At 38.2% G+C, this 27,333-nt stretch overlaps 1 protein-coding gene across 2 annotated transcripts in view; it reads right to left on the bottom strand.

The window, feature by feature from the left end:
* gypc (glycophorin C (Gerbich blood group)) overlaps nt 1–26,963 on the bottom strand; it is a 46,557-nt gene extending 19,594 nt beyond the window's left edge. The window contains 2 exon segments of one of the 2 annotated variants that reach the window (NM_001005394.1): nt 21,922–22,044; nt 26,848–26,963. In NM_001005394.1, the coding sequence (NP_001005394.1) occupies nt 21,922–21,964 (43 nt within the window). In that variant the 5' untranslated portion in view covers nt 21,965–22,044; nt 26,848–26,963. 2 annotated transcript variants of the gene reach the window in all.
* Between the last annotated feature and the right edge of the window lie 370 nt (nt 26,964–27,333).

Below are 27,333 nucleotides of genomic sequence, written 5' to 3'. Positions count from 1 at the left end.
CGCAGACGCGGTTTCGCGTCGTCCGCCTCAGTTTCGGCCCTTGTTTTGACTCGGGAGGCGTGTCCAAACGCCAGGTAACCACTATATAGTGAGCACGCTAGCATTAGTCGGCAGGAGAAGCACTTTAGCAGCATCTAGACCAGCAGCCTGTAAGTACATTTAAGATTTGTTTCAGTTGTTGTGTATGGTTTGAGGACTTGTTTCCAGCTGTTTGTGTAAAGTTGTAGGACATTTAAACTTGCTTTCAGTTGTGTATAATACTAGAAGTTGTTTAGCCACTGTTTCCTTGGTTACTATAAGAGCTTGTGTAGCGAACGCAGACGCGGTTTCGCGTCGTCTGCCTCAGTTTCGGCCCTTGTTTTGACTCGGGAGGCGTGTCCAGCTGAATTCAATCAGCTAGTGCTTTGGGGTTATATAAACAACTAGTTCACCGCGGCAGCGGTCGCGGCAGCCTCGTGTGAAGACCGCCTCGTGTGAAGACCGACGAGGGTAAAGACCATCGACTCTACCTGCGCGACTCCACCGAGCAAAGACACCGACAAAGCACTTGAGTACTTTACTGTATTGTTTTACTTTACACTTATTTTTTGTTGTCAGTGCACTTTTATTATGTGTTTTCTAATTCCTGTTGTTACTAACACTCGCAAAACACGGGAGGTGCGCTGCAGGCGTAATCCTCACAACCTTCATTCAATACATGTATCTACTATTTCACAACTCTCTCTCTCCGTGGGCCTCTGGAATTGTCAATCAGCTGTTAACAAGGCTGATTTTATTACCTCCATAGCTACATATTCTGACTATAATCTCATGGCTCTAACTGAGACCTGGTTGAGGCCGGAGGATACTGCTACACATGCTACTCTTTCTGCTAATTTCTCTTTTTCCCACACTCCTCGTCAGACAGGGAGAGGGGGTGGGACTGGACTACTAATTTCCAAAGAATGGAAATTTACTCTGATACCGTCCCTGCCAACAATCAGCTCCTTTGAATTCCATGCAGTCACCATTATCCACCCCTTCTACATAAATGTGGTTGTCATCTACCGCCCACCAGGTAAATTAGGTCACTTCCTAGATGAACTGGATGTTCTTCTCTCATCTTTTTCTAATTTTGCCACTCCCTTATTGGTGCTAGGTGACTTCAACATTTACGTTGACAAACCGCAAGCTGCAGACTTTCAGACTTTGCTTGCCTCTTTTGACCTAAAAAGAGCACCTACTTCTGCTACCCACAAATCAGGTAATCAGCTAGACCTTATTTACACACGACACTGCTTCACTGATCAAACAATAGTAACTCCACTACAAATATCTGATCATTTCCTTCTGTCTCTCAACATCCACATTACTCCTGAGCCGCCACACACTCCTACACTGGTTACCTTTCGCAGAAACCTACGATCTCTCTCACCCAATAGACTATCCACCATTGTTTCAGACTCTCTTCCTCCATCTCGCAAACTCACTGCACTTGATTCGAACAGTGCCACTAATACACTCTGCTCCACACTAGCATCATGTCTAGACCGATTATGTCCTCTTGCATCCAGGCCAGCCCGTGCCAGTCCTCCTGCACCCTGGCTCTCGGATGCTCTCCGTGAGCATCGCTCAAAACTTCGGGCTGCGGAGAGAATTTGGCGGAAAACTAAAAATCCTGCACATCTCTTAACATACCAAACTCTTCTGTCCTCTTTCTCAGCTGAGGTTACTTCTGCAAAGCAGACGTATTACCGTCTGAAAATCAACAATGCCACTAATCCTCGCCTACTTTTTAAAACATTTTCCTCCCTCCTCTATCCTCCTCCTCCACCCGCATCCTCCACACTTACTACTGATGACTTTGCTACATTCTTCTGCACCAAAACTGCAAAAATCAGTGCTCAATTTGCTGCACCTACAACAAACACGCAAGATACAACACCAACACCACACACACTCACCTCTTTTTCTCAGCTCTCTGAGTCTGAGGTGTCCAAACTTGTGCTATCTAGCCATGCAACCACCTGTCCACTCGATCCCATTCCCTCTCATCTCTTGCAAGCCATCTCTCCTGCAGTCATACCAACACTGACTCACATAATTAACACATCTCTTGACTCTGGTTTATTCCCCACTACATTTAAGCAGGCTAGGGTAACCCCACTGCTAAAGAAACCCAACCTGGACCATACGCTACTTGAAAACTACAGACCAGTATCCCTGCTTCCATTCATGGCCAAGATTCTGGAGAAAGTAGTGTTCAATCAAGTCCTGGACTTTCTTACTCAAAACAATCTCATGGACAACAAGCAATCCGGCTTTAAGAAAGGCCACTCAACTGAGACTGCCCTGCTCTCGGTCGTGGAGGATCTCAGACTGGCTAAAGCAGACTCTAAATCATCAGTCCTCATTTTGCTGGACTTGTCAGCTGCTTTTGACACTGTCAACCACCAGATCCTGCTATCTACGCTTGAGTTACTAGGCGTTGCGGGCACTGTTATACAATGGTTCAGATCTTACCTCTCTGACAGGTCATTCAGGGTGTCTTGGTGTCTCTGTTCTTGGGCCACTTCTCTTCTCCATCTACACATCATCTCTAGGACCAGTCATCCAGAGACATGGATTCTCCTACCACTGCTATGCTGATGATACCCAGCTATACCTCTCTTTCCATCCTGATGATCCCTCGGTTCCAGCTCGTATCTCAGCCTGCCTGTTGGATATTTCACACTGGATGAAAGATCATCATCTTCAGCTGAACCTCGCAAAAACGGAAATGCTTGTAGTTTCTGCCAACCCGACTCTACACCATAACTTTTCAATCCAGATGGATGGGGCAACCATTACTGCATCCAAAATGGTGAAAAGCCTTGGAGTAACGATTGATGACCAACTAAACTTCTCTGACCACATTTCTAGAACTGCTCGATCGTGCAGATTTGCACTCTATAACATCAGAAAGATCCGACCCTTCTTATCTGAACATGCAGCTCAACTCCTTGTTCAAGCTCTTGTTCTCTCCAAACTGGATTACTGCAACTCTCTACTAGCTGGGCTTCCAGCTAACTCTATCAAGCCTCTTCAACTGCTCCAGAATGCAGCAGCACGAGTTGTCTTCAATGAACCTAAACGAGCACATGTCACTCCGCTGCTAGTCCGTTTGCACTGGCTGCCAGTTGCTGCTCGCATCAAATTCAAAACTCTGATGTTTGCCTACAAAGTGACTTCTGGCCTAGCACCTTCTTATCTGCACTCACTTCTGCAGATCTATGTGCCCTCCAGAAACTTGCGTTCTGTGAATGAACGTCGCCTCGTGGTTCCATCCCAAAGAGGGAAAAAATCACTTTCGCGAACGCTCACGCTCAATCTGCCCAGTTGGTGGAATGAACTCCCTAACTGCATCAGAACAGCAGAGTCACTCGCTATTTTCAAGAAACGACTAAAAACTCAACTATTTAGTCTCCACTTCACTTCCTAATCTGCAATTGCCTATTTGAATATCACACTAACTGTACAAAAAAAAAAAAAAAAAAAAAAACTACTAACACTTCCCTTCTTAGACTTTACAGACCTGAAACTTGCCTTTAGTACTTATTCATTGTTGCTCTTAGTTGTGTAAATTGCTTCCTTGTCCTCATTTGTAAGTCGCTTTGGATAAAAGCGTCTGCTAAATGACTAAATGTAAATGTAAATGTAAATGTAAATAATGCACATTCCACTATTGCACAGTGTTGCCATTTGGTAACACACACATTTGATCGATTTACAAAAGACTAATTTGCTAAAAAAAAAAATTGAGTTATGAATATGTCATCATAACTTACTGGAGGTGATGTTTCAGATTTTTTTGTGGATCTAACCTAATTTGATCCTTTGTTTTTATTGACATTTACATTTGCATTTAGCAGCTACTCACAATAAACACCAGTCTGTCAGAAATTGCGCTACAGAAAAACCAAAGTACATCATTGACTACTCTAAGGACTTCTCTTTCCAACAACAACAACAAAAAAATATGTTGGTCTTAAAGAAACAGTGGCAGGGAAACGAACATAAGTATCATGTTGCCATATGGTTACGTCGTGCAGTAGAGGGTTAAGTACAGTGAAGCATGGCTCTATAAAGGAGATTAATCAATGTAAAATCAAGGTAAAACTAAATGGTCACAATGCACTTCACTCTTACATTTCCTTTACAAATATTCTCTTTTTTGTTTTAAAGGGCACCTATGATGAAAATCATCTTTTGTAAGCTGCAAAAACAGTGTTATGTGTGTGCGTGCATGAACATTGTAACGACAACAAATACATCAAATAATCATTGGGAAAGATACTGTAGTGTTTCTAACAAAAGTTAAGTGAGATCTGCTTCTTTCATGTCTGCCACTGTGCTGTTTATCTGATGCAGCTGATTGAGACACACTCTGACAGGCATGTGGGAGCAGTGGGTAGGGAGAACTAGCATTAAAAGGGTGGTCCACTACAACATCATATTTTGAACTTTAGTTGATGTGTAATGTAGCTGTGTGAATATAAACAGCATCTCTGAATGTAAAAAGTTCTAAGTTCAATGCAAAGGGAGACCTTGGTTTTTAGAGTTAGCTTGGCAAAGTCTACAATGAACAAATTTTGGGGACTACAAAAACGAGATCACAATGGTTTGTTTATTGCGCACACACACTGCGCAGCTAAGGGCCGTGGCCAGAGGCGCTGTAAAAATATAGCGCACATGCACTTGTTACAGAAAGTTTACACACACACACACACACACACACACACACAATGGCAAACTCTCTTAAAGAGGCCGCACCCCATTTTTACTCGTTACAGACACTTGTCAGATTTTATTTTAGAGAGCGGCAGAAGGTTGACTGTTTACACAACAGAAAAGTGCATGCTTGTATGGGCGTGACAGCGAGCCGATCCATGAATCACAGCACATTATGACAATGACCAGAGTTGAGGGTGGGCCTTTCATAGGAACTAGGAAATATATCACCGGTTTTATGTTTGCTGAGTAGCTGTATATAATCAAAGTGAGATTTATGAAAAATAACATGGTTTCCTTAAAGTAAAACATGAGCACACATTGCTTTGCATTTCATAAACATAACCAAGCATTAAAATTACATTCTGGACCCCTTTAAAGGCAAAGGCAACAAAAACAGCTACATTGTGTTCAGAGCAGAAAATTCCAATATTCTGAAAGGTATAATAAATAATCTGATGGGTGTTTTGAGCTGAAACTTTACAGACACATTCTGGAGACACAAAAGACTTATCTTAAATCTTGAAAAAGGGGTAAAATAGGTGCCATTTCAATCATTCATCTGTCTCAGAAGTTTGTGTGAAATATTGTTTTTATGAGGAGCATTCATGCACAATTTCTGCCTTCAGGCAACAAGTCAGCTTCAAGCTTTCAGACAAATGCAGCCATAGTTATGTTTCCTGAAATCTTATGTTTATCATTATTGTCATCCTTGCTGTTACTAGCATTAGTATAGTTTGGTGTAAGCAGTGCTGCTTAATAATTTTTGTGCACGTTATAGGGATGTTTTTAATTAATTTTTTTTTTTGATAAATGTAAAGTTAAAAAACAACAGCATGGGCTCCAACTATGAAAGAATGCTGAACTGAAAGTGGATCTGCCCCAACAGCTGTTCAAGTAAAAAAAAACAGCAGCTCGCTCTTCTACATCATCACATCGCCTCACATCTCTCTTTTTACTTCTGCAACACCCTCACTTCCTATTCAGCTTTAAAACACACAGTCTTGAAGTGGCCATCATCAGTCATTTGTGTATTGTGCGTTGGCAGCTATAGATTTGAAATGGCAGTTTTCCAGTTCTGTATGCATGTCTGTATTTTAACTCGGGTCATTACAGATCCCTTGGCTTTGTCAGCATCTCAAATCTCTTGACTCTTTAAACTCTTAGCTGGTGTGAATCGCCCTTGAGAAAGAGCAAATCCAACATATTCCTTTCAGCAGCGACACAATGAATCTGAATGGCCTCCGCTGCATAGATGGCTTCATTCATCAACTGGAGACATCTCACAATGCCATGTGCCATAATCAAAGCAGCATAATTATTATTATGATTTTCATTTCTATAGACAGCACTTGCCCTTGAGAAGGTCAGTCTATCATCTTTGCACCAGGACATCTAATCTTTGTGAGTGGCGAAAGTGTGAGAAATAGATTGAGAATCGCAAAAAATATGTAAGAGAAGGAAATTGCTAACGACCCTCAGGTCACTCGGCCACAGATACAGTTATTCAGTGGCCCAGAAATCAGATTGTGGTGCTGAGGGCGAGGAAAAATCAAATTGAGAAAGAGGACTGGAGGCGACAGAGTGCACATCTATGAAGATAAGAGGAATGTGGAAATATCCACAGGGACCCAAACCAAAAGTGTAAAGAAAGGGTTTTAAAGTTTTCAGACTTTCCATTGCAAGTTTATAAGTACAGACATGATATTACCATCTTCATCCGCCTGTCCTTCAGGTAAAGGATTAGCCCTGTTTCACACCGCCAGCATTATAGCAGAGCATATGTGAGGCAGAAGAAGCACCTAATCTTACACTACTACTTTTTCTAATATTTTGATGATCTTTCCTTTTACATTACTTGGTAAATGACCCTCGTCTGCGCTTCATGTCTACAGTTCACCCAAAAATCAAAGTTCTGTCATCATTTACTAACTCTTGACTTGTTTAAAACCAGTGCTGTGCAGTCCAGTCCAGCACTGGTTTTCTTCAAGATAACTTCATTGGTTGTCTTTAAACATGTGTAACCCTCCTTTGACACCTCTAGAGGTTTAATAGCGCCCAGGAACCTGGTATCTCAGTTCTTTGATGGCAAAATATACTGAATTTTCAAGTATGGTTGTTATTGATGCAGTAACACAAAAACTCTCAAATAGAATAAAGCGGTGCCTCCAAAATGTACGGAAAAGTATAAACAAATTCCAGTAAATCTGTTTTAGATTAATAAAAAAATATTTATTAAAAGCTATAGGATGTAAATAAACAATATTAGAAGAAAACTCAATTGTTTTATGTAAAACAAACAAAAATGCAATAGAAAAAAAAATGGTAGTTTTAAAATAATTAAACCCGTTACCAAAATTAAATAGTCTCTCTTTTCCTTAATAGCCAAGAGAGCTATAGCTTTAAACCTTGCAATAAAATAACCCTTATAGGTTTTACTTTACAATTAACACACTTTTCCCTAGACCACTGGGGTGCAAAAAATGATTTAACACAAATATAGGAACAATAAGACCAAAAGTCTTCCAACAATCACACAAAACACATTTCCCTGAATCAAACTGTCATACGGTTCTTTTGAACGATTCAGAGCGATTCAAGTGATTCAAATGAACCGATTCAAATGGAAGTTCAAACAAATAGTCTCAAACAGTCGCAGTTTTATCACTCAAAAAGTATATATGTCAGTCTTATGTGTGTGTGTGTTATTAGTTGGGGCCCAGTATCGTTGGTGCACATGTGAAGCAATCGTTTTCCGAGGAAAAAAAGGCAGTCACGTTACTCGCGAATCTTCATGTAGCGATCATCGAAAAGTCCCCACGGCAGAAACCATCCGTGCCTTGATGAAACTTTCAGTTGATATTAGCAGCTGAAGATGATCGAAACATCAGACGAAAGAAAAATAAAAGTCACCTGGAAATGCGTTGGAGCAGAACGGCGCTAAATCACCAGCCGTCACTCAAAAGTTTCCCGGTCCACCACGAATGTAGCCTAATGTAGACGTCCGTCTTCTGTAACGTTATAACATTAAGATTTGGTCCACAACAGAAACAGAGAACACAGCAGTCCCGCTAGCCTCGCTAAGCGATGATCAACGTGTTATATTCTGTTTTTAGCAACTTTTCCCGTGAGAAAACAGGCCAGAGCACCTCCGTTGTCTTCTCCTCTCTGTCTCTCCTGCTCTGTTCTCATTGGCCAACATAACCCATCAATCAACTTTGAAACACACACTCATTGGCTTAAGCTATTAGTACAGAATAGAATAAAAATATATTTTCACCAAAATACAGAAAACAAACAATATCAAACTGTTTACATTATTTATGTTGCAAAAGAAATGTTTGAAAATAAATACAAACCAATTCTGTCTTAATATACAGTTTATAATACTGACGTATTTACACATATTATAGAGCTGGTTACACCCTCCCTTCACTAAAATAATAGCATGTCCCCATGCTAATCACATTGGGTGTAGATTTTCCTAAATCTTAGAAACTACCCATGACAATGGTTTCACTTTCTTTGAGCACTCCTTACATTAGGCATGTGGATTACACCACCACATTTTGACAAGTACTATTTACATTAGAAATACACCTCGCCAAATTTGGAAATCACTGCAGTTTCTTTACTGGGCTTTCCCAACTGTGGATAAGTAAACCGGGCAGGAGGTTTCCTTTCTCTTTCTGACCTTCTCAACTGAGCATCAGATACAGGGTCTGAGTCACTTTCAGGAACACAGTCAACTGACACACTAATTTGGGTATTACTGCCCTGGGCATCATTCCTTTCCACAGGTACAGTTCTTACAACTTCCTGATTAACAAGCGCATGGATATTACCATCACCAAAGGTAATTACCTTATCCTCAACTGGTTCAGGTAAAATTTCCTTCACAACAGTAGAATTTTGAACCTCAGACTTACTTATCTCACTAGGTATAGAATCATGAATTAAATACAGCCCATAACCATATTCGGACTCTGAATCAGTTGAAAAAACATCTTGTGCTACACTCAGAGGAGATTCAGTTACATGTGCTTTCATGTTTCTTTCTCTCAAACGTTTCCTTGAATCTTTGGTATTTTTCTTTTGAAGTTCGTCATTACCCGGACGAACTTGAAATCTCAGGGGCAGAATATGGTTACGGTGTAAGACTTTACTTTGACCCTCACCACTTTCAGGAACCAACTGATACACGGGTAAGTTCTGAAACTGTTTCCCTACTACATAGGTGACAGAACTCCAACGGTCAGCAAGTTTCTGTTTTCCTTTCAAACCAAGGTTTCGGATTAAAACCCTATCACCAGGTTTTAATTCGCAAGGATGAACCTTTTCATCGTATCGCCGTTTTTTTTTACTTTGGTTCACTTTGCCAGCAGAGGCAGCTGCTAACTCGCAAGCAGTTGTCAAACCTTTTCTCATATTTTCAACATATTTGGAATGAGATACATTACAGCCTTTCTCGTTTGATGTCCCAAAACAGACATCCACAGGCAACTTGGGTTCTCTTCCAAACATAAGAAAATATGGGGAATATCCAGTCGATTCGTTATTAGTGGAATTGTATGCATACACAAGCTGTGGAATATACTGACTCCATTTAGACTTCTGACTTGGATTCAAGGTACCTAACATATTCAACAGAGTCCGTTTAAATCGTTCTGGTTGGGGATCCCCTTGAGGATGGTATGGGGATGTTCGAGATTTCTTTATACCCAACACATTTAACATTTCTTTTATCAATTTGCTTTCAAAATCTCTACCTTGATCCGAATGAATTCTGTTAAACCGTAAACCGTATTCTGGTACATTCTGGTAAACCGTAATGAACAAAGAACTTCTCACATAAAGTCTTAGCCACAGTCAAAGCTTTTTGGTCTTTAGTGGTGTATGCCTGCGCGTATCGGGTAAAATGGTCAGTAACCACAAGTACATTACATACATTGCGACTGTCAGGCTCGATTGTCAAAAAGTCAATACATACTAAGTCTAAAGGATTAGAGCTTTGCATGTGTGACATGAGAGCAGTCTTTTTCGGCAAGGTCTTTCGTACTACACAACGTTCACAAGTCTTGCAGTGTTTTTCCACCTCACCCTTCATACCTGGCCAAAAAAATCTGTCTCTAATGAGAGCATAGGTTTTGTCGAACCCAAAATGTCAACTCTCATCATGAAGAGATGACAACACTGAATTACGAACAGAAGTAGGGAGTACAAGTTGTTGTTTCACTCTATTGTCTGACAAAGAAATCACTCTATACAACACCCCGTTTTCCACCACTAGATTTTCCCATTCCTTTTTCCAAACTTTCAGCTCAGAATTGTCCAAATCTACACTACTGGGTTGTTGCGTCTGGCTAACCGCTAACCTCACTTTTCTCAAATGCGGATTCAGTCCTTGAGCCTTCCTTAACTCGTCAGTGTCCAAATTCCTCGGCTCATGTTAAGAAAAGAAACAACATTACTCAAAGCACCTGACACATTCTCATCTGAAGACTTTAAAGTATGGACTAGAGATCTGCGCAGGACCAAATTTTGAATACCGCCCGCACCCGCCAGGTTTTAGCCCGAACCCGACCGCTCCCGCTTATATTAAGAATTTATTGTCCCGTTGTCCGACCCGCCCCATTTTCTGGCCGCCGCGCCCGATCCCGCTAAAGAGCGGGGGAGAACAAAACCGAAAATCCCCCAGCTATACAGTCCAGACAGCCAAGCTGTCTGTATAAACACACACACACACAGCACCAAGCACACACACACAGACCAATCTCTCTCTCTCATACGTGCGCGCGCGCACTAACACACACACAAGTACCAAGCAGACACACAGGCGTTTGCTGTTATATCAACTCAAAGGCATGTAATACCATGTATCAAGTACCAATGTAATACCAAAAGGTTTTATATAAAGGTATATAAATACTGAGTCGCGCCAGCTCCGGGCCGCAGCGCACATTACTCTCGGGCCAATTCCGGCGCGGATGCGGCAGCGTCGGCTCGCTTACGGCCGCCGCATGTGGCCCGATTGATTCGGGCCGGAATCGGGCAGTGAGTCCACAAGCATCCGGAGTCCGGCAGCCGGAGCCGGGCTGAGTGGTAAGTCTCCGGCAGGCGAGAATCTAGCCGGAACTGGCCCGAGTGTATTTTGATATCTGGGAAAGCTCTTTCTCTCTCTCATTCGCGCGCGCGCACTAACATACACACACACAAGCACCAAGCACACACACAGGCAAAGCTCGCTCGCTCTCTCTCTCTCTCTCTCTCTCATTCGCATAGCAATATCCGCGATATTGCTAGACAGCCCGCTCCCGTCTCAAATTAAACCCGTTACCGACTGCTCCCGCGATTTATTCGGAAATTTATTCCCGCGCCGCAGAAATCTGTTCGGGTCCTGCGGCGCCCGCGGGACAGCCTCGGGAATGCAGACCTCTAGTATGGACCCTCCTTTCAACTGGACTTCCCTCACTCTCACATGTCATGACAGACTGACACAAAACCCGAACCCCAGGAGCTGAAATCTCCACCCACTCATCATCAGGTGCTGCACTAGAATGGCAACGTCTGGACAAAGAATCAGCATCCACGTTATTCTTTCCGGTCCTGTACTTCAGACTGAATGTATATGTTGATAAAGCTGACAACCATCTGTAACCTGTAGCGTCCAATTTTGCAGATGTTAAGATATAGGTCAACGGATTGTTGTCAGTTCTCACTTCAAAATGAACACCATAAAGGTAGTAATGCAACTTATCAACAACAGCCCATTTAAGAGCAAGGAATTCCAGTTTATGAGCTGGGTAATTCTCTTCTGATGGTGAAAGGCTGCAGCTAATAAAAGCAACAGGGCACAATCCCTCTGTGTGTTGTTGATACAAAACGCCACCTAAACCGTCTCGGCTTGCATCTATGTGAAGTACGTAAGGCAATTGTGGATCAGCAAAAGCCAAAACAGGAGCTTTAGTCAGATAAGATTTAAACTCTTAAAAGGCTTTCTCACACTTTTCATCCCACCTCTTTCCAAACGGATCAGTTGGCTTAAAATTATCCACCGCAGTTTTTATTGCCATCTTGTCTTTCGGACTTGAATTTGGTGGGTACCCCTTAAGCAGCTGGTTCAATGGACGACATAATTTCGAATAACCTTTTACAAAGCGTCGGTAATACCCGCAGAAACCTAAGAAAGATCTTAATTCAGTCAAAGTTTTAGGCCTTGGCCAGGTGGTCACAGCTTCCACTTTTGATGGATCTGTAGCAATTCCTTCCTGAGAAACTACATGACCGACATAAGTAACGGAAGTTCAACAGAACTGACATTTATCAATGGACAGTTTTAAACCCTCCTCTCTTAACCTGTTTAAAACCTTGAGCAACCGTTCTTCGTGTTCTTTGATTGTTCTGCCAAAAATGATTAAATCATCAAGGTAAGCCAACACAAAGCAAATTTATATCACCCACTGTTCGTTCCATGACCCGCTGAAAAGTAGCAGGTGCTCCAGAAATCCCTTGAGGCATTCTTTCAAATTCAAAAAACCCTAACGGACAAATGAATGCAGTTTTCTCCTGGTCAGCTTTGTTCATGGGAATCTGGAAATAACCGCTTCTCAGGTCAAGCACAGAAAACCATTTGCTACCAGATAAACAATGCAAAGCATCCTCAATTATCGGAACGGTATACTGATCAGGTATTGTTCTCTGATTCAATGTCCGATAGTCCACACACATCCTCACACTTCCAGTTTTTTTGCGTACTACTACAATTGGTAATGCGTACGAACTCTTGGATTCTGTGATGATGCCACACTTTTAAAGCTCAATCAAATGCTTTCGCACATCTTCCAAATCTTTAGGAGCTAACCGACGTGATCTTTCACGAAAAGGAGTGGAATTCGATAATCTGATTTCATGAACAGTACTTTTGGAACATCCAACATCCCATTCGTGAGCAGAAAAAACATTGTGCCTCTCCAAAAGCTTCTCAATCAAACATTTTTTTGCTTCCTCGGGTAGGGGAGTGTTACCAAAATCAAAAGAATCAAAAGACATATTCGGGGCTGACACATCAGCTTTGGGTGTCAACTGAGGTAACACATCTACCGGAAAGATGTGTGCAATAGGAGTACCACGCTTTAAAATGACTTCCTTACTGGACATGTTCTTTAAAGTCACAGTAATCATCCTATTTGTAACAATTGAAGCAGGCTGTAATTCAGGCTGCACAAATAATTCTTCAGGAGCAATGGTGTCAATTGCTTGATCAATCAGTACATGTTTCTCACACACTTCACCGAAAAACTTTGGCTTCCCATGAATTTGGCAAACTTCTCCAGCCTTTAAGGTAATTGGTTTATGCTGCATGAACCACACTACTCCTGGTTTATCATGCTGAGGAGTTACTTCACTCACATTCTGAATAGTCTCATAAGCTGCCCTAACTACTGGATGAACAGTCAAAACATTCATAAAATTCTCGCCTGCCTTCTCTTTGCAAGCATTAAACAACTGTCGCACCAGAGAAGTATTAGTCCCAACTAGTATAGCAATATGTTGCTCAGGCTTGGGATCAGGGCAAACTAGAGCAAGTGTGTCAATTGTTTGAGGTACTCCAGCCACAGCTTCTGTAAATTCAAGGCGAATGGGCAAGTAACCATCATAAGGATACTTATCAGAACTCAAACCCCAAATCTCCAGATTCTGCACGGGCTTCAGTGGTAGGTGCTTCAAGTGAATATAGTAGAAATTTCTGTACAAGATTGTAACCTGTGAACCACTATCTAATAATGCTTTAGCATAGACTCCTTCTATTTGCACAGGAACCTCAGAAGTTGGACCTACTAATCCAGAAGGAAGATCAGAAGAATAGGTTGGTCCAACAAGAAAAGAATCGGAACGTATTTTCACTGGAGTCTGGTGTCGTTCCTTCACAGAACTTCCTTGGAGTTTCCCGACACGCGGCTATATTTAATAAGCTTCTGATTAACCTTCCTCAGGTTCTCTTCTCCTTTAGATTCTCTTTTGGTATGTCCATCTTCACCACACTTGTAGCAGAAAATACCTGGTTTGACCAGCACAGCAACATCTTTGTGGGGATCAACATCTCTGACCTTAGCCTCTGCACTCATCACAGGAACATTTTTCTGTGAAGAGGAGTCTGGGGTTGAAGTTAATCCAATAACTTTCATCAGTTTGCTCACTTGAGCTGACAACTCTTTAATGTCACGTTTCAAACCATCTACCTCCTTCTCTGGAGCAACTACCTTGGGCACAGCAGTGGTGGTGGACACCCCAACTTTGGTCTCATCTCTGGCCTTAATCCAGTTTTCTTCCTCCCTCACCTCTTTAAGAAGGTCTGAAAAATTTGGCGGGTCACTCAAGCTGTAAGTCACTCGTAATCTTATTGCTACCATGTCAGTAGTAAGAGCTCCTTTAAAAATCTGCTCCATCCGCTTTTTGTTCAAGTCTTCCACCTTTACACAACCTTTCAGGAAAATACGGTGGAGAATCTTATCAAGTCGGTACAGAAATGCAGAAAGTTTCTCACCTGGCTCTTGATAAGTGCTACCAAATTTCACCATCAAGTCTGACTATCTCTCAGTACTGCCATAAGCTGTCTCCAGGGCCTTAAGATAGTCAGCAGCAGTGGAAGTTGGACTGCTCACCTTTAAAAACCTGACTATGTCAGCAGCAGGCCCTCTTAAACTTTCCACAATGCGCTGTCTCTTTACAATTTCAGCGCATTGCCACTCCCCAATCATCTGAGCTGCCTGTTCCATCCAGGATTCGTAATCCTCTTCCCCAGATGGAACAGGTTGCACACCTGAAAACACTCTCAGTTTTCTGTAAGTAAGCGCATCACCTGATCCTTGGGTACACTTATCAACAAGCCGGTCAATTGCATTTACTAAGTTCAGGTTTACATCAACATGCGGAGACTGTTCTGGTTCCAGTACTAACCTCACTTCATTTACAGACTTCCCTTCCTGTTCCATAAACAACATTAGTTTCTCCTTAAAAGTGCCTTCTGGATCAACAGGCTCTACAGTTTCCAGGAGGTGAACACTCCAAGGCCCCACTTCTCCAGGAATACCTACTTCTGGTGGTATATAGTTGGATCAACCTCCATGCTAGTTTCAATCAACAGAAACAAACTCATTCCTGTAGTGTCTCCCCGCCTTCCCCTCAATCGAGTTCGTCCAAATGATTTAACTGTGGCTAACACTAATTGTCTCATCTTTAACATCTAAAGGAACACCACTAAGTATAACACAGTTAGCAGGGTTGACTTCGACCTGGCGACTCCACTCGGCTACTTGCAAAAGATCTATGATGTACTTCTCACCAACACTGGAATAAACAAAAACTTAATTTAGACAACCATACAAGGAAAAGGATCCCAGCGGTGCCTCCAAAATGTAACCCTCTTATTAAACCTCTAGAGGTGTCAAAAGAGGGTTACACTACACATGTTTGAAGTACAGTTGCAGATACATTTTAATGCCATATAGCTCTATAATATCTCAATTATTCATAAATGAAGTTGACAAATCTTTTTTGTTGCCTTCAGTAGTTTGTTGCAAGCTGAACATTGTACGACAGGACTATGCAATTGGCGGCCCCTGAGGCAATTTGTTCCTGCCCTCCAAATAGTGTGATCAAGACTTCAAAAATACATTTAGTTCAGTCGAAAAATAGTCGCTATAGTTATGAAGTGACTGCACCTGTTCAATACAGCACGAGCTACAGTTGAAGGCTGTGCAGAGAGTGAGTCAAGTGACATTAAGCGACTGGAGCAGGCGGCTGAAAACCTTTGGATATGTTTGTACAAAAGGGCTTCTGTACAATGCATTGATATCATTAATAGGGATGCAAAGATTAGCTGATTCCACTATTAACTGCGCTTTAATTCAATATGGTTAATTAATTTTAAAGGCTTCTCAACAGTGCGTTTCTGTTGCACAAAACAAAACTGCTGCAACTAAACATAGTTATGCCACCAGTGCACTAGTTTAAATCTCCGAGCTCATACAGGGGCTAATATGTACGCCGATGGATTAACTATAGCAGCAGGCCGTTCACATATTGCTTCTTTTCCTCATGCAAGTTTACTATTTCTAATGGAGATGTGTGCATTTTGGGAGAGGTGCGCACACGGCTCGCAAGCGAACTGAGGCACTTGCGCCCTCCAGGCACACACAGTAGAATTGATCTCACGGTGTAGTGGTGAGAGTTGTGTGTGGCTTTCAGTGCAATGTAAACAAAAGATCCGTTAGACGAATTATTACAAATGATTAAAATGATTATGTATGTATGAATGCAGCTAATAACAAGTTCATTCAAATTTTTAGCAAATATATAGCTTAAAATTACATTAGACAAATACTATTTTTAATTTATTCTTGTTCTTATTTATTTATTCACTTCTGTGATTTATTTTCATTGTAAAATTATCACTCACGTTTAAATTAAAAACTTTTTCAAATCTAAAAGTTCAAAAGGAGAAATGGACTATGGTTTGTTTTTATTAATATTTTGTGCTGTACTTGGTTACTGAGCAGTAATAAATAAAACTTTAAAATATAATCAGTTTTCTTGTGATTTTGTAAAGTAATAGTGTTTTGAATTTAATAAATGCATAATAATCATAACAACTGTGAAACCATCATTATTATTCATTGCATCCCTAATTGTTACGCAGTTTAAAACATAATAGGTTTGTAAAAAAAAGCCACATTGTACAATGCAGTGATGTCATGTAGTTTCAAAATTCTATATATTAATGAAGAAAAAGCAATGTGGTTGTCTTAATGAGCAAAAATATAACATATGGGCTCCTTTATTGCTGTTGTGTCATCACTTTTATTGCAAGCCATATCTCTCTGGCCCCTCATTTTGGATGCTTTTCAGGAACTGGCCCCCATGACAAACTAATTGAATGGCCCTGTAGTACAGTATGTACAGAAAATAAGTGCTAACCTACATCCTCTCCCCACAAAAGAAAACTTATTACAGTACAGTTACAGTATAACATATTTTCCTGTCATTTACAACCCATCTTGACAAAATTCGAATGGTCAAACATATACGTCACAGCATCCATTCCAAATACAGCCTGTAAACAGAAACACATTTCTAACATCCTTCTTCTGAGTTAAAGCTCAATTGTTTATGAGCCAGTCATGAGATTCTGAACACAAACACACACACACACACACACACTCTCTCTCTCTCTCTCTCTCTCTCTCTCTCTCTCTCCCTCCTCTCAGTCCTGTTGGAGCCTCAGTTAAAGAGCTATTCACTATTCCCTTCTCTCTGCTATTCTGCAACTGATTTCCTCAAACAATCTGGTGTTTCTTCCCGTCTCTCTCTTTCCTTCATGGCCTGAGGTCACATCTGCCTGGGATTTGAGGCTCAAGTGGTAACGCTCCTATCTCACCCAACCATATGTCAGGCATCTCGCTTCGAAAGAAACCCTCTCCCCTTCTCTTCTCTATCACACTCTCAGATTCTCTCATTCAAGCTGAGAGTCAGTGATTCTCAGAGAAAAAGCCCTTTCAATGAGTTTACTAATGGGCATGTGCTCTCATGAGCCAGTCAAGTGACTGCAGGCCCACTGAGGTTGATTATAGACAGCTGCTGGAGAACAGTGCCTGGTTCCATCAGCAATAATATAAAGAGTCCTCTGCTGATTTTCCAGCATTCCAGTGGAGGGATATATATATATATATATATATATATATATGTGAAAAGTGTATCTACCACACCATTTTCTATTGGTTAAACTTCCCAGTGTTTTCAAATGTTTTTTTTTTTGGAAAACATGCAACGTGATAAGATCTAATATGTCCTATAGCAAGTGGAATTTTTACAGCACTCTTTTTGGATTATCTCATGATCTACATTGTGTTTAATGTATTTATGCTTGTCTGAAATAGGGGAAAACTGATTGGTAAACCTTTACTTGCAGGGGTGTTCATAAGACATGTCATTAAATATTTATAATAAAAGTGTTACCAAGTGCTTTAAATGAATATATATTTGATCTGCTTACCTTAATTAACATTTGGTAAAGCTAGAAAAAAATGAGCATACTTGTTCGGTCTCTACCTGAAAATTTATATTTTCTTTAATTTTCTGGAAAAAAAAATAAACTAACAAATATTTTAAATCATAAAATCTAAATTATTAATGGAAATTGTGTATGTCACAACCCTCCTTGCACTGAATAGGATAACAACAATAACAACCACAACAAAAAAAATCCAATCTTGAGTTAGCTCTGCTGGTCCGTTACAGCTACAAACACAGATGTGCAGACTGTCCTCCATTTAACAGTTACCAATTAAGGGGTGTTCATAGGACATGTCATTAAACCTTTGTGATTAAAGTGTTACCAACTGATTAAAATTAATGTATTTTATCTGCTTATATTGATTAACATTTGGTGAAGCTGGAAAAAAATGCATACTTGTTTGGTCTTTACCTGAAAAATTTTACATATATTGTTTAAAGTTGAGACCAATGCACCAATTTGATAAGAAATACTGTATACAGTATGTCATGTTTGATAATTATCATATTTTTAGGGGACATTTAATGATTTTATTTATCAGGTCATATCTTCTTTAATTATTCAGACAAAAAAAGCAAAACTAACAAATATTCTACATCATTAAATCTAAATTATTAATACAACTTTTGTAAGTCATAACCATCCTGGCACTGAATATGATACAACAGCAACAACAATAACAACTACAACAAAACAAATCCATACTTGAGTTAGCTCTGCTGGTCCATTACAGCTACAAACACAGATGTGCATACTGTCCTCCATTTAACAGTTCCCAATTAAAATCAATGTCATGGTATAAGTGTCAATGCAAGGTGAATGCACACACAGCTGTTGGACTGAGGCGAGATGCATTGGATACTGTGGGACTTGGATGTGAGGGCTGTTTTAGAACAGAAGATAAATCAACATTCTGGCTTGCTGTTTTGTTGCTTTGAGGAAGACATACACACTCACACAGCATTTGTCCTGCTGGAAAACATCTACAACCCCTCTGGTTCCAACATTGTTTTATCCTCCTCCAAGAACAAAGCAAAGTCTTGTCCTATTTCCTTTATTTGTTCCCTTTCTTCTCTGGGCTTCAGATTCTTCTCCCTAACGTTTCAGTCTATCACATTCCCTGTTTGAGATCCATTTAATTATTGTTATTTCAAAATAAGCCAAAAAAGTAGAATGTGCAAAACTTTAGCAGCCAAATCAGGAAGTCATAAATCATAAATTCAGGGACAATGGAGGCTTAAAACTTATTGAAAGCAGCACTATGCCAACACACAACAGGTGATGTGCTGGGTTCTTGATCCTAAAATTGATCTTAAAATACAACCTTGCAACTGGTCACAATTTCCAACGTACACAGTGACTTTAATCACAAAGCACACAGCATCTTTTAGAATGAAAAAAAAAAAGGCAAAAGTGATGTTGGGGTAAATGGCAAACATTATCATTGTTACTTTGAGCTCAAACATATTTTTCTCGTGGCTCTCATGAATCTCTTTTCAATTGAGGTCACTCACTTGTTTGTTTTTTTCTCACTTACTCTTGTAGTACAAAACAAAATCAGTTTCTATTATGTATGTTTATTTATTCCTTTGTTTCTCAGTTGTAATGATTTTAACAAGCCTCACTGACATGTCAAATTAATCTATTTGAAGATGCAGGGATAAAGAGCAACTGCATCTTGTGCCCTGCAGCACAAAAGCATTTTTTCAGGTATATTGTTAGCATATTAAAGATCATGTTCCATGAAGATAATTAGCTCATTTCCTATGCTGTAAATGAATCAAAACTCAATTCCTGATCAGTTGAAAGCAGTGCTAGGAACTTAATTCAGACTACTTAAAAAGGCAATTTCTCAGTATTTTTATTTATTTTTTCCAAACCCTCAGATTGCAAAAATTCAAATAGTTGTATCGCAGCCAAATTACAGTCATATCCTAACAAATTAAACAATAATGAAAAAATCTTTGATTATAAATGTTTCCATCAGTGTGCTACCCCTGTCAGTGTCTGTTGGAATTGACTGGTGTTCATTTTTGTTCAGGTTTCAGCATGAATAAACTCTCATAATAATAATAATATTAATAATAATAATAATAAATGATAATAATATATCTATCTGTCTGTCTATCTGTCTGTCTGTCTGTCTGTCTGTCTGTCTGTCTGTCTATCTATCTATCTATCTATCTATCTATCTATCTATCTATCTATCTATCTATCTATCTATATATATATATATATATATATAAATATATATATATATATATATATATATATATAAATTTATAATATATATGTTTTCAAACTAGGTTAACTAGGCAGGTTAGAGTAATTAGTCAAGTTATTGTATAACGATGGTTTGTTCTGTAGACTATAAAAAAAAAAATATATATATATATATATATATATATATATATAGCTTAAAGGGGCCAATAATGTTGACTTTAAAATTGTAATTAAAAAGTTAAAAACTGCTTTCATTCTAGCTGAAATAAAACAAATAAGACTTTCTCAAGAAGAAAAAAATATTATCAGACATACTGTGAAACTTTCCTGGCTCTGTTAAAAATAATTTGGTAAATATTTAAAAAGAAAAAAAATTTTAAGGGGGGCTAATAATTCTGACTTCAACTGTGTGTATATATATATATATATATATATATATATATATATATATATATATATATATATATATATATATATATATATATATATATATATATATATATATATATCTTGTTTAGCTGGTAAAAAATAAAGCTCATTTATGACATAAACTGATTGATTTATTATGTTAATTTATTTATTTAACACACTTTTTGTGTTAAGAAGAATAATTGCTTGGGTTTAAAATTACACAAAATGGGTTGTGCTTTACTAGACAACACAGGTGTGTTAAGAGATGACACAGGTTGTGTTGCTTTTAACACACTTGTTTTAAGAGTGTAACAGGTCAAATAATTTAGTTATTGTCCACATTGGTTGTTGCCTGCAAGATTAATTGTTATTTAGCCTTATGATGTAATTTCAATTCCTATTAGCATTTTAACAACTACTAGTTGTTAATATAGACTAGCCTCATTATAGATTGCACACAACTTGCAAGACGCTGCTGTTACCTCCCAAAACTCAGACCTGGCCTGTGCTTTTGAAAATTTCATCAAGCAAACGACACTGAGGACTAATTTTGTGTGTGTGTTTTGCTTCCTGATTTGCATAATTCCACTGGGTGCTAAAACAATGTAAACAGTGCGTGTCAATAAGGGATGTTATCAACTCGCTCAATTCATTCATGCTGAGAAATCCCCAAAGTGTACTAATACTGATTTCAGTTGATTATCAAGAGGTTTGCTGTATTCTGACTCTTTATGTGCTTGTTATGCTGTCGGCTATGTTTTCACAGCTGGCTGTTCCTGGTCTTGTAAACATATTTCATATCTCACATTCAGAGCTACAACACCCCCTCACCCACACTCAAACAGATCTATGCCAGTGGTTAAAATTCTAGGGCAACAAAACACATTCGGGAACATCTAAAGATCAACAAACTGGTTTGATATTTCAGTTGTGCCAATTTACTTTCTTGTGATACAACAGTTACTATTGATATTCTATAACATGGGCAGGAAAACATATGAGGTGTCATTTAATAGAACAGTCTAAATGTTTTGGGGTCAGTATGATTTCATAAGAGACATTAATGTATTTTTAATCAATCAATCAATCAATCAATCAATCAATCAATCAATCAATCAATCAATCTATCTATCTATCTATCTATCTATCTATCTATCTATCTATCTATCTATCTATCTATCTATCTATCTATCTATCTATCTATCTATCTATCTATCTATCTATCTATCTATCTATCTATCTATCTATCTATCTATCTATCTATCTATCTATCTAATTTATTTTTACATGCCACTGGCCACAAAAACAAACCACAAGTCCTTGTTTCAGTTTCACATAGTGCTTGAAATTCAGAGTAGTCTGCTCTCCTAAATGTCATCAATCCACATCCAAACACAACCATTTGATAACGCTGCACTCTGCTGTCACAGACACTCATATAGTGCTCAAAACTACAAAATACTTACGAGTAGAGTCTCTGTTAGCAGTTTGTGCATTCTGGTTGTCCATTCCAGATGTGCGAAGGGATATTTGGCAGTAAGATTAAGGGGGACAGCTGTGGGAGAGGGTACTCAGGGATGAAGGGACATCTGTAACAGAGGGAGGAAAAGCAGAACAGTTTCCTTTCTAGTTTATGCTTTGAGATAAAGCACGTAAAAGATCATATCATCAAAACCCCAATGTGAATATTCAGTGATAATTATACTTTTCTTAGGTCTATATACAGAAACCAAATTATAAATATGACTCCAAAGACAACAAGATGCTCTGCATTGCAAGGTTGTTCCAATCCTTCTGAAGACAGCATTAGGAAAGTAGGTAGCACTTTACAATAAGGTTCATTAGTTAATGCATTTACTAACATGAACTAATCATGAACAACACTTGTACAGCATTTATTAATCATAATTGAACATTTACTAATGCATTATTAACATCCAAGTCCATGCTTGTTAACATTAGTTAATGCACCATGAGTTAACATGAACTAACAATGAACTACTCTATTTTCATTAACTAACGTTTATTAACATGAATAAATACTGTAGTAAATGTCTTGTTCATAGTTTGTTCATGTTAGTAAATGTATTACTTAACATTAACTAATGAACCTTATTGTAAAGTGTGACCGGAAAGTGTAATGATTGTCCATTTTAACAACGTTTCAGATAAGTCAGCAAGAACTTGGTCCTTTGTTTACTTCATTTTACTGTGGATTCCTTTACAAAAAGGGGACAATTTTCAGGTTTGCAATATAGATCCAACAGTAATGTTGCATTAAGTAACTATTTTTATTATGAGGCCACTATTGCTATATCTGTTATTACAGACTGATTTATATGTAGCTAGCATTTAAGCTTGAAACAGTATTTACAGTAAGTTAAAGTGCCTGTATTAAGGATTTTTCAAAATTAGCTATTTTGCAGTTTGTAACACATCTAGGTGAATGAAAACAACCTGCACAATTATACAATCTGAGAGTGAATTCTGTATAAAGATATTGTCTCTTAAAATAAAGAATAATATCATAGTCAGGGTCATTGCACCATGATTTGTGCCACACAAAAGGAGGAATTAGAAAAAAATATTTTGATAGTTATTAGTTTGGAAGTCATTGAATTAATGACATGGAAAAATGAAGGCCCACTGAAAGTGTTTTTGACCTCGCATGGCTGTCAATCTGTTCTTGGGGGCTCAGAAACCAAAATATGAACTTTAATAGAGACACTTTAAACATAGTTCTCATTAGTAATAGTTTTATTATAATATATGTTATAATACTCTTACAGTCCACCAAACCTATTCAAACAGAGATGAGGATGAACAAACAGGACACAAAATAGCATTGCCTCTTTTCTATGATTCTTAATGTAAAGCTTGATAAAGTTAAGTGGATCTCAGAGGAGTACCAAATAAATGAAAAGGCAGTTTATGCCCCTTTACAAAAACCAACTAAACATTTGAACAACAGTGTACATTACTGCAATCAGCTGACTATGACTGAGGACAGCTTATACAGTAAATCTGAACTAAAGTTAATGCAATAGCCAGTGCTCATATTGGTCAGTGCTAATAGAGATGGTAAGGTGCTAAACTCTGTAAAGAGCTGTCAGGTATACAGTAGATCTTATATGCTGGTGTGTATGCTTTACAGTGCTTTTGCGACACATTCAATAAAACGCCATGGCTCTTATCTAGCCTTTGTTGAACTTTCTGGCAGATATTAGACAAGGGAAGAGGCCTTTACTGACTCTGGGCCTTATCACCATAGAGAAACTAAGAAAACACTCACAGTATTTCCTTTCCTCATTGTCCACACCCTGTGCTTCCTTCCTGTAATCCGGCAATGGACATGTTTCTGCAGTACATTCATACACTGGCATTCTTGTGAATTTAGATTGTTATATTTGCACAATTAAAAGGCTAGATACAGAGAAAAAAATCTGAATAACGGTGATTTTTCCAGGTAAATATATTTCTAGAGATGCTGTCCAACTAGACTCAAATCTTGAGTAAAAACCTAAACAGTCCACAAAGTGTGTCATTTGTAGTAACAATGGAATGACAGAAGAAGAAGGCAATGAACTGTTGAAATGTATTTAACACCTACAGTTTTTCTCAGTTGCTTTGGTGCATTTCTCACTACACTATTTACATTTGCACAACAGTTAATGCATTTCTCAAAACAATTAGTGCAAACTGCAAAACCTAGCTGATAACCTGCAAAAGCGTGTCACATGCTCAAAATAGATAGTTCATTCTTCAAAAGCAAGTATTCATGTCAATCAAAGTGTCAGTATCGTCAAAATGAAAAGTCCTGACACCATTGTTTTTGAGCAAGATAGTCAAATGACTTTGTCATGTTTTTATTATGATAGTTTACTCTGGACATTTTTTCAATGCAAAAAAAAGTACAAGACAGCACTATAGACTATTTGCACAGCCATTTGAAAACTACAGTAAAGTGAGACATCACTGCATTGAGTGAGGTATCTGAGTACAAGACACTAAATATGTATGTTTCACATTTTTACTGCATTTGCTCTTTGCAATCCTAATTTACTCACAGCATTGTGCAAAAGAATAAACAAACCCTTATTTACAACAAACATAAACTCCCTTTAGGTAGAGCTGTGCACAACTTTACACAATATTGCAGAACATATTGGAACTGAGCCTACAACATACACAGGTCTGTAAATCATTCATCAAATTGTTCAATTTTAAAGACATTTTCAGGAAAATAAAGATTTAATTTTTTTTATAAAGTTTGTTTGACAGATTTTGACAACTAGTTCACCATTTTTGTATATAATGACTCAAGTAATGAAATGACGACTATTAGTTTTATATAGAATGACTATTCAGCATTTACAAGTTTAGTTCATTTTGACTGACGTGACAGAAGCAAATGATAATGTTATAAATAGCAGAGAGTTGTATGAAAGCAATTGATGCATGTATGAAAGCATTCACAATTTGTTGAAAAGAATGAGAAACTGCTACTAGGATGTGCACAAATGACTAATTGTTTTGAGAAATGCATTAACTGTTGTGCAAATGTAAATAGTGTAGTGAGAAATGCACCAAAGCGACTGAGAAAAACTGTAATAAGTATTGTTTTAGAAATGACAACTACAAAACGCCTTTTGTGTGGCTGGACCATGTTAGCAGCTTTATTTTCTTTCTGTGAAAGTGAGAGTTTCCTTGGCTGTGTTCATTGTCTTGCTAAAATGTCCACCCTAGTTTCATATTCATCTTGTGATAAATAATGTAGGTATTGGGACTATAGCAGCTACTAATGTTAATTTACACTGCTTTCTAACAACTGAGAGATTTCAGCTGCAGCTTTCCATGCTTTCCATGCTCTTCTGCGTTTGATTTGTTTTACTATGTAATGTCATTTTATTATATATGAATTAATTTTTAAACTACTTTGTTTAATTGTAAATTTGTGTATGAATTACTTTGGTTGTCACTGACATCTGAAAAAAAAAAAATTAGAAAGGGTCAAGTCACCAGCACGTTTATAACAGGTTTTCTGTGAAAAATGGTGGCATATTTCATTATGAAAAGAAAAACATTTATTACAATGTTTTTGTCCTTGACTAAAGGAGGGAGGAGCTCTCATACATAAATTATGATGGCAAACAGTGATGATGGTTTTCACTTTCACTCATGAATTTAATATTACTGTTATTCACTTCCCTCATCACAATTAACTATTAGAGTAAAGCACGTTTTAAACTTGTTTTTGTTTTAGTCCTCCATTTTCAAAAGCCTGCAGTGTTAATGCCAACTTCACTCCACTATAACCTTTGTTTACACTTGTTTTTATTGTAATATTTTACACTTACAGCAAAGTAACTTTAATCTAACTGTATATAGGCCTAGGTCATACCCATTTTTCATTACTGCTTTGATGAAATACAGTGACAGATTCAAAATGAAAATTAAAAAGAAAATACGATCTTAAATCTAAATCCAAGACAAAGTTAAATAGAGACATGTTAATGTCTTTTCAAAACACCAAGATAAAATACTGTACAGCCACAAGTTTCCAAAATACATGGGAAGAAGACAATTTCAAAACACCTCAATTGACAGCCCAGAACTTAGACTATTACCTAACATAACGAATTTAATTGTCTTAATCTTTTTATAATTCAAAATAACTATCATACTACAATAACAGGTTAGTGGAATAATAATTTGTCATTTATTCACTCTTACATTCCAAAACTATTGGACGTCCATTTATTGTTATATAAAACAGTAATTATTCTCATAAACATTTTGTCAATTCAAAGAACATAAATGGGGTCCAATGTGGTTGTTAAAAATATACTGTCTTCTATTTATAAACTGTAGTAAGTTGTACAGGTTTAGAATAACAGAAAGCTCAGTAAATTATTTCATTTTTGGGAAGTCCATATTATATAGACACCATCCGGGTTGTGAATGTGCCAACTGTTATTGAATTAGGGATATACTGTATGTATATGTAAAGAAGTATGTGCGCTTCTTAAATTAGCAGTGACAGATGTCACTCACAACTGTTGGGAGGTTATTTGCAGACCTTGCATGTTTCATCTCTGTCACTCAACAGCTCTAATCTACTCCGAGACCTGTCGAGAACCAGACACTCTTTTAGATACAATGAAAGCTACAGTTTTAAGCATAAAATAAAGTTCAAACTTAGTTAAAGCTGGGCTGAAAAAAATATGCTGTAACATTGGAAAGCTGAAGAACAGAACTTGTTAATACTTGTGTAAAAAGTCCTTAACTCACTTACCTACTACATTTTACATCTTACAACTTAATCCGTAAAGAATATGTTAGTTTTCTGACAGCATGTTTTACTTGCAACACAAAACTGAAATCTAACTCACCAACTTTTCCTCAACAAGTTCTCCCACAGCCTCCAAACTGTTCTCCTGCCCTTTTTCTAGGAACAAAAATATGTCCACTACTCTGTTGTTCTTTCACTTTCTAACTGCATAGAAATAACTTGAGAAATCATAGCAGAGGGCTGTTTTTAGATCCGTTAAGTTTAAATGTAGAGCATGTGAACTTCCCCTTTCAGTCCTCTCCACCCTTAACATATGCTTTACTAATGGTTTCTTATGCTCCACCAATGGCTAGACGGACTCCTCCTTCTCCTGAATAAGGCACAACTGAACAGACTCCTCCTCTGGAATAACACACAGCTGTTGTCAGACAGAGCGTAGGGAAGGAGGAAGACTGTTTGGCTGAGAGGAGAAAAGGCAGAGGCAGGCAGCCACAGTTATGCAAGGGTTCCAAATGTATTATCAATTCTTGCATCACTTTACTGTTTAAAAAACAGTTAGTAATACAATTTTTGTTTTTGCAGTTAA

Source organism: Danio rerio, chromosome 9 (assembly GCF_052040795.2).
Source record: "Danio rerio strain M-AB ecotype USA chromosome 9, GRCz13ab, whole genome shotgun sequence".
NCBI lineage: Eukaryota > Metazoa > Chordata > Actinopteri > Cypriniformes > Danionidae > Danio > Danio rerio.
Note: the sequence above shows the minus strand (reverse complement) of the source record. Positions and strands in the feature narration are given on the sequence as shown.